This window comes from Podarcis muralis, chromosome 4, assembly GCF_964188315.1.
Source record: "Podarcis muralis chromosome 4, rPodMur119.hap1.1, whole genome shotgun sequence".
Lineage (NCBI taxonomy): Eukaryota > Metazoa > Chordata > Lepidosauria > Squamata > Lacertidae > Podarcis > Podarcis muralis.
The window spans coordinates 78,865,251-78,883,374 of record NC_135658.1 but is presented as its reverse complement, the minus strand read 5'-3'; the positions used below and the strand labels follow the sequence as shown (position 1 = coordinate 78,883,374).

General features: G+C 44.4%; 2 protein-coding genes across 8 annotated transcripts in view; one reads left to right on the top strand and one right to left on the bottom strand.

Annotated features, from left to right (window-relative positions):
* Positions 1–18,124, top strand: part of SEPTIN10 (septin 10) — a 64,146-nt gene that overhangs the window by 30,156 nt on the left and 15,866 nt on the right. For 3 of the 7 annotated variants that reach the window (XM_028728021.2, XM_077927641.1, XM_077927644.1), the window contains 2 exons: positions 13,484–13,552; positions 17,192–17,303. In XM_028728021.2, the coding sequence (XP_028583854.2) occupies positions 13,484–13,552; positions 17,192–17,303 (181 nt within the window). Of the gene's footprint in view, positions 1–8,747; positions 8,886–13,483; positions 13,553–17,191; positions 17,304–18,124 lie in introns of those variants that run through there. The other 4 variants (XM_077927645.1, XM_077927643.1, XM_077927642.1 and 1 more) reach the window with 4 other exon arrangements.
* On the bottom strand, positions 1,116–8,381 carry SOWAHC (sosondowah ankyrin repeat domain family member C). The gene has a single exon (XM_028728007.2). It carries the CDS (start codon positions 8,101–8,103, stop codon positions 6,568–6,570), a length of 1,536 nt encoding a protein of 511 aa, XP_028583840.2. The 5' UTR covers positions 8,104–8,381; the 3' UTR covers positions 1,116–6,567.

Here is an 18,124-nt window from a genome sequence, read left to right as displayed (position 1 = left end):
AGCAGCTGCCAGGAGCTTGCTTCCTCTTCCCCAATGAGAAAGAACACACTGCTCCAACTACCAGTTGCTTGGGACTACAGAGCTGAATCTGAGCTCTTCCTCCAGGCAGGTGATTTGGGACTGAAGTTAGACCCGCTGCATCTCAGGAAGATCATCATGGCAAGAGACCAACCTGGCCCCATCCGTTGGCCAGTGAAGGAGCTGTTACTCCAGTGCTTGCCATTCTCTGCTCTTCCTTTTCCATTGTGTTATGATACGTCTATGGGTAGGGATTGCCTGAACATTTTAATGCATGCACTGTACTTTATAAATGTTGAATAATTGCTTGAACCATTTTGCACTCAACAGTACATGTGAATCTAAAACCAGTGACCTAATTTTTGAATGCTGGAAACCAGAATGGAACACATACACTTTAGCAAGTGTTGCTCCTTTCAATTGTGCATTAGTGATGCAGATACACTACAGTATACTGAATGAATTCTTTGTCTTAATCACAGAAGATGTAGGGGCAGACAGATAACTGTGTGTGAACTGACAGGAGTCTATAAAGAACTGAAGCAAATAATGGTGAGAAAAGATGTCATTCTAACCTTTACAGACAATTCAGTATTAAGAGATCCAAGTATATAGATAGTATCAACTCAATAATTATAAATAAAAATACATGACAAATATAATCCAAGAATGGTGGTGGCAGTGGCAGGGGAGGGACTCATATTTGTGAAACAAGATCAGCAAATCTTAGAGCCATGTTGTGAAACCCCATCACACATGCTGACTTGTCAGACATTGAGCAAAAAGCTCCATATAGGATGCTTAACCTAAAGAAAAGCATGAATATAATGAAAATAATAGCACCTTGCATATCCTAATTGAGTGTGGGAGGTCATAATTTATCCAGGTTGGGATACTCCAACCCAGATCTGAGCTAAGAATGCGAAATAATCCACAGATGGGTGACTGATACAAAATTACATGTCACTAAAGGTGGCCTAGGCAATTGGTACTATGTGGTTATTACAAGAAAAACTCAATTTCTTTCTTCCATCCCCACAGCTATAGCATTGCTGCAGACCATTATTAGAAGAGTAGGCACAATACAAGCATAACTCCACAATAAAAAGAACCATGACATTTTATTTCATTGAAAGTGATGTTTTTACAGTGATTCTTCACTCAACCATTCATTCAGGCACATATTAATTTTTTTCCCCACCAATAGTTTTAGAGACAATTATACCACAAAGGATTCAGGTACGAGGTAAGAATAATAACAATCTAGTTCTGTACATGCTTGTTTAGAATAAAATCCCAATGATTTTGTTGGGACTTGCCAAGTTATCAGACATTAGATTGCAACTCTATTATCATTTCACACTTCAATCAGAAAGAGATAGCTTAAATGTGTACCCTTTTTATTAAGGTTAGATTCCAATTTTGTACCACACCATACCCAGTGACATGTTCTGTACAACATTTAAGTGTTGGTGTACCAGTAAAGCCACAAATACCAATACAATACAACTGTTTTCTTCTGCAGAAGCATTTGATCTGAAGAAACACTTTTAAAATGCAGTGACTAGAGGGAATGTGAAGTCAATAGGTAAGAAAGTTTAATTTAATGGGAAAGTAAAGTATATGCTGGCAACCTGTAAATATAGAATATGTCTGAAGCGGAACTTTGCCAGTGTTCTACATTATTTGTGCAATTTAATTCTGAAGTCAATCTGAGCGAATTCTGTTGAACATACTACAAAAAAGGGAAGAATCTTCATGTGCATCTTCCAGCCATAATTCAGCTGTACTTGGCTGTATTACTAGGCTCCCAAATAGGATTTGTCTAACCCCACTGAACAGGAACAGAATGCAATGTTGCTTATTTAGTCCTCCCTTAACTGACTGGTTAACAAACCACTGAGCAGCAGGCTTAGCATTGCATCTGAGCCAGCACACATATGAAGCATTAGGAGAAAGAACAAACCATGAATGCTGGTCTAGATACAATACCAAGCTGGCTGATCTGTGGTTTGTTACCCACACAACTAAGGGAGATGCGAATTGGGAGCAGTATGATTCAAAAAAGCTTAAGTTGTGACTTAGTGTTATGTCCAAACACAGCCATAGAAATAGAAACCCCAATACTATGACACCAAAAGCCAGTTCTTCACCAGAAATTACCCTGTGACAGTTGTGGGAGAAGGGACACACTGTAACAAGAAAGCCCCACAGTATTAAGTTAGTGTTTAGAATCAAACTGTTGCACTTAATCATTTTTACTAGTAAACTTTTGGAATTGTACACTATGATGCAGTTTCACATAATATCTACCAATTATTGTATCCCTAGTTTATGACTGAGCCCTTAGCTAGTGAACAAAGTTGTTGAAATTGCTATAGTACCGTAAGTAACAACATTCCAAGAATCTAAAAGTTTAAAAATCTCTATAATCCAAAACTAAAGACTAACAGTATATGCAAGTTTTTGTATTTAACGCTTAGATCAACATTTAAATACAGTACCTATAAAAATACAACATTGTGACAGCTATACCAGTACTTTAAATATGGCAGACAGTCAACATTTAAAAATAGAATGGTATGGAACATATTCCTCTTAGAGATCATACAGGAAAGTTGAAGTTAGCAATATTCAGGTTATTTTAAAGAAATCTGCAAGGATATTCTACTTCAGACAGTATTCTGCACTGCAGAATTGTCAAACTCTGTATTCTTTGCTACAAAGATTAAACATCTAGTGCTGTCGTGCAGAGTGACACTTTGGAACATTTCTTTTGCTACAATAAGTTACATGTTGGCAGAAAGATGGAGACACCACTGGCATCCTTCCTATTGAAATGTGAGTGGAAGTGCTCAATACACTCCTTTCTTCTGTAGTTTGCTTTGTTTTACAAAAGGCACATGTAATTATAGCTTACAAATTAAAACTGATACTGCCTTTGCATTTGTTCTAGCTTGTGTGCATACAGAAGAGGCTTGTACAATAAGTTGTTCTTCATCATTCAGTTTCTTCTAGTAAGGATTTTAGACAGTGGCCTCATTCATGCATAAAACAAACCAAATGATAGTTTAGTGTGAACAAGCAAGTTAGTTGGTATATGGTGAGAAAATCATTTGCCACTTTGTTACTCCCATATAATTTGGAGCAGAGTCATGACTTGGCTTTATGTTTGAGTTGAACCCGGTCTCATGGCTTACCTCGCTTCAAGCAAACCATGACCAAGGTTTGGTATTGGCTTACTGCTAGGGCTTTGTTTATAGGTCAAACCACAATCCCAGGTTGGGATACAATGCTAAGCCAAACCATGGCTTAGCCCCAGTAGCATGACAGCAGCAGGAACAAAGTGGCTGTGTTTTTCTCACCGTGTACCAGCATGCCTGCTTATTCATTCTAACCCATAATTTGGCTTAGCACTACATGCTAACAAATGAGGCCAGTATCAATGGCATGTTTGTAAGTAGTTTGACTTCATAACTTTTGTCAGACTCCTATCACAGGCAGATCTAGCTGCTCTGGTACCCGGAGCAGCGCACCCCGGGGCGGGGCAAGCTGCCCACGGGGGCGGCGTGACAGTGCCTGCAGTGAGCGTCCCACAGGGGGGCGCCTGTGGCAAACACCCCAGGGGGTGCCACCCAAGCCAATGTCACACCCCCCAGGGATGACACCCCTTCCTCTGCCAGTGACTCCTATCACTGACTTTTTGGAATAATATAATAAAAAAGTTCAACACAAAAGTTTTTCATATACCTATTTATATGTACCCTGTGCATTGCTTGGATTTATACAGTCTATCAAGAAGTTAAAGCTGCAGTTACTGAAGAGGTTACTCAGAAGTTTCAGATATTAATTCAAGTGGATATGCAAGCTGCAAAGAATTTGCACATGGCCTCTTGTTATGCTTCTGCCAAAGAGTAAGTTGTGAAGACAGAGAAAGTGTTAGCTTAAATACACATTCTCCTTAGCAAAACATCTAAAATGGCACAGTAAGAGGCCTTGCACAACTACTCCTGTGGTTTAGGGAACCTCACATGGTAACATCCAAAGCTGCTTTCATAAACAGTACTGTTCATATTACATGCTTTAAAAACTGCTTCTAATCCCCTTAGATCAGTGTTTAAAATTAACAGTTCCAAAGTATCTGAAAATCTGAGAAACATGCTTTAGCATTTACTTGGCAGCATTTTGACTTTTATATTCATTTCAGCAGCATCAGAGGTCCAGCCCCAATATCCTTATTGTTGAAGAGAAAGTGCTAATACCACAGATCTCTTATTCATGTTTCGCTAGAACTGTTGGCTTTGGAACAGTTGACATTAGGAACTTCCCCTCAAATATTATTCTTAGTATTTTTTAAAGCATTTTTTTTTTCAAGTTTCAAGCTATAAAGTTTTGTTGGTGCTTTTCTACAACACATTTATTCCCTCTTCAAAAGAGGGAACTGTTAAGTAACTTTCTTGCCAAAGAAGACATAAGAAAGCTTCCAAGACATTTTGTAACAGGCTCCAGCAAGCACAATCCATGTGCTCTTTCCATGCATTATCCATTGTACTTAATGCGCATAAGCCTGCACACATGACAACATTTCAAATTCAGTAACTGGGGAACACATGTGCAATGATCATATCAAACCCCATAATTATCCTCATATACACACTTAAGACAACAGGCACTGCTTCCACTGGTGTACCAGTAAGCATGCGTCCCTGTGCTGCTCCTGATCTCTGGATCACACAGCAAGTGTGTTTCAGAGTGTAGGGGAATCCATTTAAAGAGTTCACTATATGGGATTTTTTTTTATAGTGCTATGAATGTCTCCTGCTCATACCTTCTGAATAAAACATATCTTTCATTATTAATGGTTAAATGCACTAGCACTTTTCTTCAAGATAAACCCAAATGACATGTTCAGAGGTCATACAAGTGGAAGGCAGCTCACACAACCAATCTCTTTTCCCCTTCATTACCTGAAAAACTGCTCCAGAGGGCTGGAGGGTCTTAAACACTGTGGAAAGTGTAGTACTGGGCTAGAGTAAGGGAGTAATCACCTGAAATCTGGTGGAACTGAAGATTCTTTTGGGAGGAAGAGGGATTGCTGGGGCTGCAGGGGGGAAGGAAGAGAAAGATGGGTTGCAGGACCTGTCTTCTGTACAGGCAACCATTGCGTGCACTTAGGAGCTAACATGCAAGATTCTGTAGTAAATCAGTCTGCAGCAGTCTCCCATTGGCAATAATGAAACAAGCCCTTCTAGAGCTGACTAACTGAGGAAAAGTCTTGTTGAGTACACATCAGCATGGCTCTCGCTCTCTTGACTTTGCAACTAATCACTTAACAAATTAAATGATATTCAATTGCACCTCAACTAGATAGCTACTGAGAGCCGTCTCACAACAAAATCAAGTTACCTTTGGGTACTGTTAGCACTTCCAAGGCTAACTTTACTCAACAGGTAAAGTATGTTTAAAACTCAAAAGTATAAAAATAAAAAGGTGCACCTTTAGGTATAATCACTTTCCCTCTAAATTAATGGCCACCAACTTTAGTGCTTCTCAGTCACAAACTCGGCTTGTACTGTAGTTGTCATGCAATTTTTTTAGAATACATACTCTTACCTACGCATTCTTAAGCACTTGCCCCTTAGCATTAGGGCTAAACTATATGTTGTTAGGAAGGCACCACAGCATTTTCCAATACTGTACTGTGTTTCCCTTGCCCCTTATGCATTGTAACACTCCCATTCCCTTCTATCTGGACTCAGAAATTGTTTCTGGCCAGGAGAAAACTTCTAACATTGAGGTTTTCAAGGAAGAATTGGTAGGCATGGGAAAAGCTTAACTACATTCCTGTCTGTTCAGTTAGCTTCTATGAATGCCACCCACACCTGCATTCTCTTCGCTCTGTATAACACCAATAAATGACCCTACATTAGCTAAGGATCTCAAGTTAGGCTTTTAAAATATAGTTCTCATTGTGGAATGAACTTGTGTAATATCACTTCAGCAAAAGCTTGTGTTATTAATAATCTTCCATACTCATTTTTAAAACTGAAATCCTTCCAGAGAAAACAAGCTGTCAAGAGGAAAAGTTAAAGCTTTGCCTTCTTCACATGGTAGTTTTCCATGTGCAGAGATTTTGCTTGTAGGCGAACAAGCCCTCATCACATGCAAGCCTTAAAGGTTCAGCCTAGCTACACCCACCTCAGTAAGAACTGGACCATAAAAACCCTCCAGAAATAGCAGCTCCGGGGACTGTAACCAGACATAAAACCTAATCCAAGTAAAAATATTGAAAACTCAAATGTTAAAGCAAAATAGTGTTTCAGTTAGTTTGGTGAGTTATTAGAATGCCAAGAACCACAGTACTAGCTACTGTTTGTTTACGCCCTCAAGTCCTACTCTGTATTTATCCTACTTAGCCCAGTACCTGCCTACCAATTAAAGGCATTGCCCCAGGTAGATTTATCCTCAAGTAGCTCCATCCCGGCAAAGGAAGTGGCATTAGACCCAGCCACCCACCCACGCAGGTGCAAGAAATAAACACTCCTTGTTCTACCCGAACACATTGGACTTAGGTCTGAGCTTGAAAGAGGCTTTCAGGGACCTTTCTTCTTGACCTTCCTCCTCTGCATCCCCACGGAAAGAAGGAGTGGTGTGGATGATCTGGGTCCGGAAGCGGATTTTGTTGAGTTTTATCCTCCCGCTGCCCGAGGTTTTCCTGCTCAGTTCTTTGCCCTTGCCGGGCGCTCCAGCCCCGTCTCCCGCCTCCCCATCGTCCCCGTGGTGGGGCAGGAGGTGGTGGGAGAGCTTATAGGAGATGAGGTTGGCCGGCAGCACCTTGGAGAGCCTCCAGCGCCCGCTGCCGTTGGTGGCCCCGCCGTCGGCCTCGTCCTGCAGGGCCCCCACCAGGCTGCGCACCTCGTCGGCGGTGCTGCGGCTCAGGTAGTGCGCGGCCTTGCGCCCGCTGTAGTCGCGCACGTCCACGTCGGCGTCGTAGGCGCCCACCAGCAGCTTGACCACCTCCAGGTGCCCGTGCATGGCGGCCAGGTGCAGCGCCGTGTAGCCCCCGCTGGTGCGCGCGTTCACGTCCACGGGCAGCCGGTGCCTCTGCGCGAAGTTGACCAGCAGCGCCAGCAGCTCGTGGCGCCCGTGCTTGGCGGCCCAGTGCACGCACGTGAAGCCCGTGATGAAGTCCCGCTTGCACAGCAGCGACGGCTCGCAGCTCAGCAGGCCCTCCAGGCTCTCCCAGCGGCCGTCCGAAGCGCACAGCATCCACGCGTGCTCCAGGGGGTCCAGGGCCACCGAGCCGCCCGAGCTGGAGCCGCCGCCCTCGTCCTCCGCGGAAGACGACGCCAGCGAAGCGCTGTCCGAGTCCCCCCCGCCGGCGGCGGAGCGGCTCCCGCGAGTGGCGCCGCCGCCGCGCTTCAGCTGAGGGGAGCTGCCCAGCATCCGCTCGCGGAAGTTCTTGCGCGCGCAACGCGGGGTGGTGGCGGGGGCCGCCGCGGGGGCCACCCCTGAGGCGGCGGCGGCGGCGGAGTCGTCCTCAGGCGGGGTCTCGCCGCTGCCCGGCTCTGGCTCCCCATGCTGAGAGCGGTTGTCCTCCTGCTCCTCTCTTCCCTCCTGGCCGCCTCCTCCTCCTCCTCCAGGGGTCGCCTGAGGCGCCTCAGCGGCATCGGGCGCCTCAAGCTGCCGAGGTCCGCTTTCCTCCACAGCGACAGGGAGGCTCTTCTTCTCCTCCTCCTCCTTCTGGGGCTCCCCCGCTTCTCGCCGGGCAGCTTCGCCCTCTCCGCCAGGCTCAGGGGGCAGCCGGGGCCCCCCGGTTTCCTCAGCCGGCTCTGCGGCCGCGACGGCCACCCGGTACTTTTTCCTCAGCTGCACGTACTTGGCCCCGGAGCCGGGCTCCTGCCTGACGGTGGCCACGGCGTTGACCATCTCCTTGAAGCGCTCCCTGGCGCGCGAGCGGCGCTGCAGGTCGGGGGAGTTGAGGTAGCCTCGGAAGTGGTCCAACAGGTCGGCGTTGCGAGCGCGACCTCCCCGCTCCGATAGGAACTGAAGCACGGCGTCCTGGCTCGGCTCCACCGCGGCCATCGGAGCGCGGTGGGAACCAACTGTCGCCGCCGCCGCCGGGCAGCGAAATGAAGAAGGCTCAGCGCGCGGTCGCCTCCTCCTCCCTCCTCCTCGCGCTGCCCCATGGCATCGTCGCTAACATTTCCCTCAGGGCTCCTGAGGCGGCATCGCCAGGCTCAAATCACGGCGCCGACGTCCGCGACGTCGTTATCGTCGTCGTCCTCGCCGCTCCCTGGCATTATACCCCTTCGAGGCGCTCGCCGCCTCCCTCACGTGACGCCAGCCTGAGGGGGAGCGAGGGCGGCGCCTACCGGCACAGTTTAAATTCGGAGGAGGAGGAGTCCGAGCGGGCGGCGCGGCCCTCTGGAGGGAGGGGCTGTTCCTGTAAGTTAATGAATCTCGGCTCGAGAAAGCTGCTGTCTCCGCCCCCTATTTCTGAGAGAGGGAGGGGCGGGAGAAAGAGAGCGCCCGCGCCCGCGCGCAGGCGGGGCACGCCCCGTCCTGGTGCCGCGCCCAGCCCTTTTTTAATTTCTCCCGTTGACAGCAAACTCACCGCTCCGCCTCCGCCTTCTCCCGACTTGCTATTGGTGGGCTTTTCAGCATCTCCTCTCGTCTCGGGTCGTGATTGGCGGAGCGTTCTCCCCTCCCCTCCGCTCGCCGGGCGGCTCCTCACCGCCGGCTGCATTCCAGCTGCTGGGATTGGGAGTTGCGGCTCCTGCGTTCCCTCCTCCTTTCTTCTCTCTCTGGCGCGCGGTGACCCCTCCCCTCTTGCCATGGCTTCCTCCGACCTGGCCCGGCAGATGGTAAGAGCGGCTTTTACCTAGCGCGGGATGGGTGGGTGGCAAGGATGCAGACCACCAATGGCGCTTCTGGGGCTGGGATCCCATGCATGCTTCGTCCTGGTGGGCTTCCTCGCGCGTAGAGAAAAGAGGGGGCTTGGGGTGGGGTTTTTTGGGGGGGGGGGAAGAGCAGAAAAAAGTGCAATTCCGAACGGGTTTTTGGCGCGACTCAATCCGTTGCTTTCAGTTGGGTAGCTCTGCATGTACGGTTTTTCTTGCAAGCTGCTATCGAACGTCTCCCGTCGCCTGCCTTCTTTGTGGTGGGATTCTGTAGGCTCCCTTCCTCCTTTTTTTGCCCTCTCACCCCCGTCGATCCCTTCCATTATGGTTTTGTGCTCCGTTCCTCGTGCTTGCCAGTAAAAGGCATAAGGTTTCGGGCCACCCCCACCCCTCCTCCTACCATGCAAAGGACAACTGGCTTCTTCACTGAGAATCGAAAGCCCCTTACCGTCTCCCAGTGACCTCATGAAAACGAAAATAGGAATAACGTCATAGCGAACTATCCACAAGCAGGCTGAGCCTATGCATTTTTACTGGGAGGCCCTACCCGCTTCCATAGACCTTGTAGGCAAGTCTAGTGTGTGTTGAATTCCATTAAGGTGTAGTCATATAATGGTGCAAGGTAGTTATAATAATTTTTGATCTTTGCTTCTTATTATAAATTGTGCCATTTTTTGCTTTCTCAAGCAAGTTTCTCCGAAACAAGTTCTGTGGTACATTAAAGACTACCAGTTTTGTTGTGGCATCAGCTTTCCTGGACTACAGCTGAGCTTGCTCCATCACATGCAAGTTCTGGTTGCACTTTAGCTTCCATGAAATACCTTAGCACAAGGGTGGGGAATCTCTCTGGCCCTTCCATCTGCCTTTGGGACATTCCCGAGCCACCCTTCCCTCCCAGCCCATGTTCCTCACTGGCTCTGCATTACATCCTCCTTGGCTGTTTTCTTTTTCTTGACAGGAACATCTGCTTAATTCTGATAATACCTTTTGCCTAGGTGAATGACAGGGGTGTGTGCGTTTGTCAAAACCAGCCTGCTGTACAAGCTTAAAAATTTGCCTTTGCTGCTGTGCCTACTTTTGTTTCTGGCCCTGCCTACCACTGGCAGTGTGGCCCCCAGAAAGATGCCCAGAAGGGAATGCAGCTCTTGATCTGAGAAAGGCTCTCCACCCCTGCCTGAGCCCTTCCCCTGTACAGTTTCCACAAATCTGCATTTCTCATCCATTCATGAAATCCTCTGGTTATAACTTCTGCCAGTTGCTCCCTGCGAGAGCTCTCCTTTTCTATGACTTCTTGCCTGGAGAGTTTATTAGGGTAAATTCATCCAAACTGCTGTATTGGATGTCGTTTAGGAAAACCCTAACTTCCATGTCAACTTAATTGGTAGCAGGATTCATTGAATATACTGAAGTTTCCTTTGAGTAAAGTTTGGAGCTGAAAACTAGAGGGAGGAACGTGTGAGGAACGGAATGACTGGGAGAAGCAGGAGGTTTGTAACCTGCAACTCAGAGGGTCAGTGTGGGAGCATCAGCTCACCATGATATCCGGGCAGCACCAGTCAACGAAAAGGAGTGAAGTGTCCCCTTATTTTATAAAAATGAATATGGTGTGAAAGTATGAGACAGTAAGCCAGCAACTGACGCGGGGGCTACGTTCCAGGTATCGCACCTAAAGCAAAAATCACATATAGTCAGAACACATTGAGTTCAATGGCAGGTGGGATTGCATATTATAATTTTTAGTCAGTGGGTAGTCCTAAAAATATCTGCGTTAATCAAATATAGGAATGATGCTTGGAAGGTTTTCTGTGCATTGAAGTCATGTCATAGGGAGTGGTAATCACACTGGTTTTTTTACCTGACTTGTTTCAAAGTTGTTTAGATGATCACCATTCTCAGTCATGGACTCTGTCTGATTTGGCAGTATTCTGCATGTAATTATTCATTTGAGAACCCGTTAGTGCACAGCAAATTAATGCCATTAATGCAATGCAAAATAAGGAACATGTCAGCACTGCGTTATGCTTAGGTCAGTACGCTTAAGGCTTCAGCTCTGACACGCTTTAATTCCATTGAACTGAGAATAACAATAAATTGTTATGAAGTACTATTATACATAAAACAAAGTGAGGTGTTAAATCTGCTTCCAGCATAATTGAATATCCAGTGGGATTGTGCCCCAGTTCCAAGCATGTAATATAACAAAATATTTTTTTGTGAACAATTCTGTGAAAATCCATTTTGAAGACACAGATGCTGTCCCAATTGGACACTGTTCTGGTGTGAGAAACCAAGACGGTATAATTTAGTCCATTACGAGAGGACACAAACAAAGAAGGCATTTTTATATCTGGAGTCCTGGCAGCATTTAGAATACATATATTGAGTTCATCTTTGACTCAGCTCCAGCTCCATGCAATTATACTGGCCCTGTGTAGCCACTCCGCCCCTGAGATGACTAACTGGTGCCAATTTGAAAAGGACAGCGTGGAGTAACAAAGCAGTGTCAGAACTGCTTATCGTTCTAAGTCTAGACTCAAATTCTTCTTTAGAAATGTAGTTGTAAGTAGTTTTTTGTTATGTCAACAAGTTTCTGTTTGTGTATTGGGGTAGGCACATCAGTGTGAATCCACTTTTCACCCTTTAGAAGAAGTAGATGATACAATAATAATCCTTTGTCTCTGTTGTGCAGGACAAATTATTGCCAGTTTTTTGTTTATCTTCTGTAGTTGCTTATGCTAGATGTCATGTGCTCTGTAAAGACAATAACTATATTTCCATTCATAATACCAAAATTATAATATTTATTTGCTGCCTGGCTATTTAGATGCTGCTAGAGTATTTGGTAATTTTATTATCTCTAGCAGACACTGAGTCACTTAGTTTCCTGATTAAAACCTGCAACTGCAAGTATCCTCTTTGGCACAAGTTCAGGAACACCAGGAAATAAACCACTTGGTACTTTTGATATGAGTGTTTCAGCATTGTTGTGAAGTGAAGAATACTTGCATCAAGACATTTGGCTGTGTAATGACATCCTGTTGTTTAAATATGCATTTCCTTCTGTTCATGCTCACTCCTGTCAAACTTAGTTCTGCAGAACTTTTTTCTTAACTGTTATTTTTTAGAGTTGGTGTGAGTATCAGGGGTGGGGGATGTTTGCTTTTACTGTATTAGCATTGTTTAACATGCCCTAATGCCTAGAAATCAGGTTTGGCTGTATTATGAAATAGACTCCAGAGAACAAGGTGGGTTTGCTGACATTGTTCCTCCTTGATGGTTGGCTAGGCAGGCAACCTTGCTGCCTTTTGGTTTTCTAATACATGGGAGGAGGGGGGAAACCCAGCCACGCTGCATACAAGAAGTGACCTTTAGGTTGAAATCCTATGGACACTTACCTAGGAGTGAACTGCATTGTGGTGGCAATCCTATACACACTGTTAAAGAGCAAGCACCATTGATCACAATGGTGTTCTGTCCAGACACATATAGGATAGCACTGTGACTGTAGTGGGACATACCTCTTTATAAACATATATAGGGTTCCACTGTTATAGGAGGAGGATCTTTGAAAAGAAGGGAAATATTTACTTCTAGAGGTTTTCAAGTACCAGAAGATTTAGGTGAAATGGCATGTAGTGCATCATGTAATGCTACTTTTGAGGTGGTCTCCTGCTTCATATAAAATGTTAGCTTATTTTATTTGAACCTTGGTCTTTGGCTTTTCAGATATTATCAGTGGTGCTGATTCCAGAATGAAGTTGGTGTCATATTACAAAGATGTTCTGAGCAATATGTTTGTGGTTTTCTGTTGCTGCTATTATTACGTCAGTTCTGCAAATTTAGAAAGATAAAGCTGTTCATAATAAGTCTGTCGGGTTCAAAACTGGATATTCTGTAGAAACGACAATACAGTTTGACTTCCTGTGCATTTGCAAAGCTGCATCTTCCGTTCTGTCTTGGCTCTTGCCTTCTTCATGCTGGAAACCTCCGAAATAATTCTAAGTGCAATTTTAGGCAGGTCTACTTATAAGTGTCTTCCCAAGTGTTCTGTGGGGCAGACTCCCATATACTGCTATTTTTTTTTTCTGATGAGAACAAGACAAAGTGGGCCTTCAATGTGGCATTCACTTCTATTTTTGCTTAACCAAGTTTTGTGCCATGGAAACTTATAAACTTTGGTTAGCTATGGTTTGTTTGGAGCATGCTATTTTCAAATGGGAGGTGCCAAAAACCATCTTGCTTCTTTCTCACTCACACACACATAGGAGTGTGGCTTCTAAGATGATGTCTACTACAATGTGTGAGCATCATCTGAAAACAAAAAACAATTCAGAAATAATTGTTTTTATAGAATCATAGAGTTGGAATAGACCACAAGGGCCATCGAGTCCAACCCCCTGCCAAGCAGGAAACATGCGTATGTACATTTAGCCAATTAATCAATCAAGCAAATCAAACTTTACTTTCATCAAAGTTGTTTTCCTTACCTCATTGTTTTAATTTGACATGTTCTCTTTAATTTCTTTTTTTTTTTAAACCGTTCGTCTTATTTCCCTCCCTAGCGCTATCAATCTGATATCGGAATGAGAGCACCCTCTAATCAACCAGTAAATAATCAAGATGCAAGGAGGGTGAGTAAAGAATTAAAAGTTTCTATGGGGATTTTAGTTTACATTACCATTTTAGAACAAAAAGAACAAACTGTCTTCGGGAACTTTAAAGGCTTGTGCATTTATTATGGCATGAGATAATAAATGTGATTATCTTTTAGTGATTAAAACTTGCAGCATAATAAATGTGTGAGTCTTTAAGGTGCCATAAGACTCCATTGGGTTTATTGCACCATAGCTAACGTGACTATCTCTCTGTAAATTGTTACCATTATAGATAACATATGATGAATGTATTTAAGGCTTGTTAATATCAGAAGGAATGATAGAAGCCTGCTAAGGTATGCTCTGTGTGAATTGTAGTGGTTATGCGCAGCAAAGTAGAGATTTGAACAAAAATGCCCATGATTGAAGTCATCTAAAATATAATTCAGTTTTGATGATAGAATTTTGACTAGATTGTGCAGCCAGAAGAACCAATAGTAGGGTGTATCTAATTGAGGCTTTTGACTCGTAGTATTATGTGGGTGGCGCTGTGGTCTAAACCACAGAACCTAGGGCTTGCTGATCAGAAGGTCGGCAGTTCGAATCACCACGACGGGGTGAGCTCCTGTTGTTCGGTCCCAGCTCCTGCCCACCTAGCAGTTCGAAAACACGTCAAAGCGCAAGTAGATAAATAGGTACCACTCTAGTGGAAAAGTAAATGGTGTTTCCGTGCGCTGCTCTGGTTCGCCAGAAGCGGCTTAGTCATGCTGGTTGCATGACCCGGAAGCTGTCTGCAGACAAACGCTGGCTCCCTCAGCCAATAAAGCGAGATGAGCGCCGCAACCCCAGAGTCATCTGTGACTGGACCTAACGGTTAGGGGTACCTTTACCTTTTCCTTTTTATTACGTAACAATTGTATTTGAAACACATTAATGAACAGCTGGAGGCACATTTAAAAGTACGTGTCTGTGAACTGATGAAAGTATCTTTACTTTCCACAAAAACTTACCTTAGATTAGGTCCCATCAAGTAGTCTGCTAACAGATAAACTAGCCTCCCACTAAAAAGAAAGGAAAACAGTGGACCTCTGTTGCAACACAGGAAAGCCTAACACATACATCCTTGTGTTAGATAGGAATCTTCCTAGTACTTCAGTAACGGTTTTACTGATGAATCTGATATATTTTGTTGCTGTCCACTCCAATTTGGCCATGTCATAAAAAGTTTTTTTTTAACTTTCCATAGTTTAATGTGAATATTTCACTCAGCCCCCAGTGCACGCAGGACAAACAAACTAGGAAGCCCTTGCTTCCTGTCATGTCTGAGCCAGATATAGTGGCTTGTTGCTCACCAGAAAGCCACAGTTGCTAGGTAGTCTTAAGCCATGGTTTGTTGGCTTGCTAATCATGGCTTATTAGGGATTCCCAGTTCAGACATACAGTAATGGGAAGCCTTCCTGGGTTGTTTATGCAGCTTGTGCCATAAACAAATCAAGCAGGAAGAAGCAGCCAGTATCCCACGATCATTCGTAGCCAAGTAAGATTGTCTTCCATGAACACAATCTTAACAGTTGAGTCCGTAAGTGACTGTGGAGGCCAGTTCTGGATGCACACATCCTTCCACAGTGTGGACATAGGTTTCCAGGCAGGAGTTGATCACGGTGAGGGTTTGCCAAATGTGCCTTCCTCTTAGCATGTTTCTCTCTTTTGTTCTGAGTTTCAGTGTCTTCAGAGTCCATGGCATCTTTGGTAAAGGCTGTTTTCCAGCTGGAGCACTTGCATACCAGCGTTTCCCAGTTGTTGGTGTTTATACTACATTTCTTGTAGATCTTATGAGTGAAAGTGTCTCTTTATCATGGTTTTAAAGGTCACTTGGGAAAGTACATACAGTAGTGTGTGATATGCTGTATATTTTTGTGTATCAGATATGTACACTGATCAAAATGGTATAGATCTTCTTTCAACTTACCCAGTGCTGTACTAGCAGGAGTCTACAAATTGAGTCAGCTGTAGTAACCACTCCCCTCTGGCAGCCACTTGCGCCCTGGCTCCCAGCACAAAGATCACCACTCTTTAGTTTGGCACATGTTGCAAAGAACTTGGAGGGGGAGGGATTTTCGACAGTGCCAGATGTGGCACAACAGGCCACTTTTCTGTCCTCTGCATGTATAGAGGCTTAAGGAAAGGGAAGGGGTTAGCATCTTGTTTGCACAAGATGTTGGAAAGGCAGCTCACTAGGATTCCCAATGCATTCCTCCTTTTCTGAAGCCCTTCTTCTTCCTGAAACTATCTGGATGTGTAGATGAGGCAGAGAAGGGAAAGGGGATTTGTCGCACTTTGTGTTGATCTTCAAGGAAAGCAGATGCACGAGTGCCTTTCCAAGGTGTCCCCAAAGTCCAATGTTAAGTGAGAGAGCAGCCTCTTACTTCTCTGTGCATGGCGGGTAGAGAAGCCTGGTTCTGTTGTGGGGAATAGCAGTACAGTCGTACCTTGCTATTCAAATGGCTTAATTGCCGAACGTTTTGGCTCCCGAATGATCGAAAGCCGGAAGTGATTGTTTCGGTTTTTGAACGTTCTTTTGGAAGCCGAACGTCCGGGAGAGCTTCTGCAGCTTCTGATTGGCTGCAGGAGTTTCCTGCAGCCAATCAGAAGCCATGTCTTGGTTACCAGACATTTTGGAAGTCAGACAGACTTCTGGAATGGATTCCATTTGACGTCTGTATTTTTTCTTAAAAAACAAAGTTCAGAGTGGCACAAAGTTTTTTAAAAAATGGGTATTGACTCCTGTACCCTTCTTTTAGGTTTTCCTCTTCCTTGCAGCTAGATCAGAGATAGTGAACCTCAGGCCCTTTGGCCCTCCCTGTCTGTCCCTTAAAACTCTCACAAAGCCACATCTCCCATCAACCTTGCTTCCCTCTCTCCTTGATTGTCTTTGGGGTGTGTCTTTCATAGATGGTACCTGACTTTGAGAAGGAACTGCAATGGTTAGACCTTTGTAATGTGTGAGCTGAAAAAGCTCTATTACTGGATATTGGCCAAAACTAGAGAAACAACTTTTAAGCTCTTTCATAGATGGTTCCTGACACCACAGAGGTGCAGTAAAATCAGCCCCGCCATTCTGCTGAAGGGAATGTGGCTAGATTGGACCCTTCTACCACATTTGGTGATTATGTGAAGCTATAAACATCTTTCAGAAGATTAGCACAGTGACTCAACAGTCAGCCCTTTGTGCCCCACAATTAGCTCTGATTGGAAGAATGGAGACTTGCTACATAAAGAGCTTATGACATCCTCTTTATTGGTGGCAGTGAGGCAACTAGTTGCATGCAAATGGAAGAGCTTGCACAATTTATCAATAGACTGTTGGCAGCAACAAATTTGGCCCATTGCTCCAAGGGAAAAACTTACCGAACAAGTACAGGCTTTAAATGGACAACAAAAAGACAATGGTTTTTAGTGAGATTTGGTATGCATTTATTGGTTCTGTTCTTGGCTAACAATTGCATTTTTTTATTCAGGAGCTTGGGTTGGGATGGGTCAGGCAGGTTATTTTTGTATATTTCATGATGGTTATTTATTTACTTTTTTTTAATTAAAAAGCTTGGCAATGAATCGCTGGTAGTTATAATAACATTGCAATCTTTTATCCCGATTCACTGTACTCTTTTTCTACAGCAGGGCTGCCGACCCTTATCCTTGTCGGGTCATGTTGGTTTCGATAGTTTGCCAGATCAGTTGGTTAATAAATCTACCCATCAGGGGTTCTGCTTCAACATTCTCTGTATTGGTAAGTAAAATAGCTATCAACAGTATGAATGATTTCATTTTAAATCTCATTCTCGCAGAAAATTTGAAGCTGTGAGAAGGGCCTGTTACCATTTTCCATTGACTATTGTCTTCAGGATAGTTATATTATGTTACTGGGCTTAATTATGCTATTTTTTATTACGATCCTTAACTGTGTTTTCAAAATTTATGTTTTCACAAAACTGTTGGTCATCTTTTAACGGGTTACTACTCATTTCTTGGGACACGGGTGGCACTGTGGGTTAAACCACAGAGCCTAGGGCTTGCCGATCAGAAGGTCGGCGGTTCGAATCCCCGCGACGGGGTGAGCTCCCGTTGCTCAGTCCCTGCTCCTGCCAACTTAGCAGTTCGAAACAACGTCAAAGTGCAAGTAGATAAATAGGTACCGCTCTGGCGGGAAGGTAAACGGCGTCACACTGAATCACATGTGCTTTCCAGACCTATTTAAAGGATGCAGTATGCATATTGTATTTAACAATCTACTTGAAAGTTATTACTATTATTATTATTAAAGATTTTTATTGGTTTTCAAAAATACCAATGTAACAGAACAATATTTCCCCATAAGTCCATGTATGTGGGCAGTGGCACGGCAGTAGTGGGAGGTCCCATTAGCTAAAGTGGTGCTTCAGGTTAAGAACAGACCTCCAGAATGTATTAAGTACTTAACCCGAGGTACCACTGTATAGTACTGTGTGTGCCTTTATGGGAAATGACATAGTGATCTGATACAGCTACAAAGAAATGCAGAAAGATTGTGTTTTCTGTGAATAAACCCCGCATTAAATTATAATGAATAAC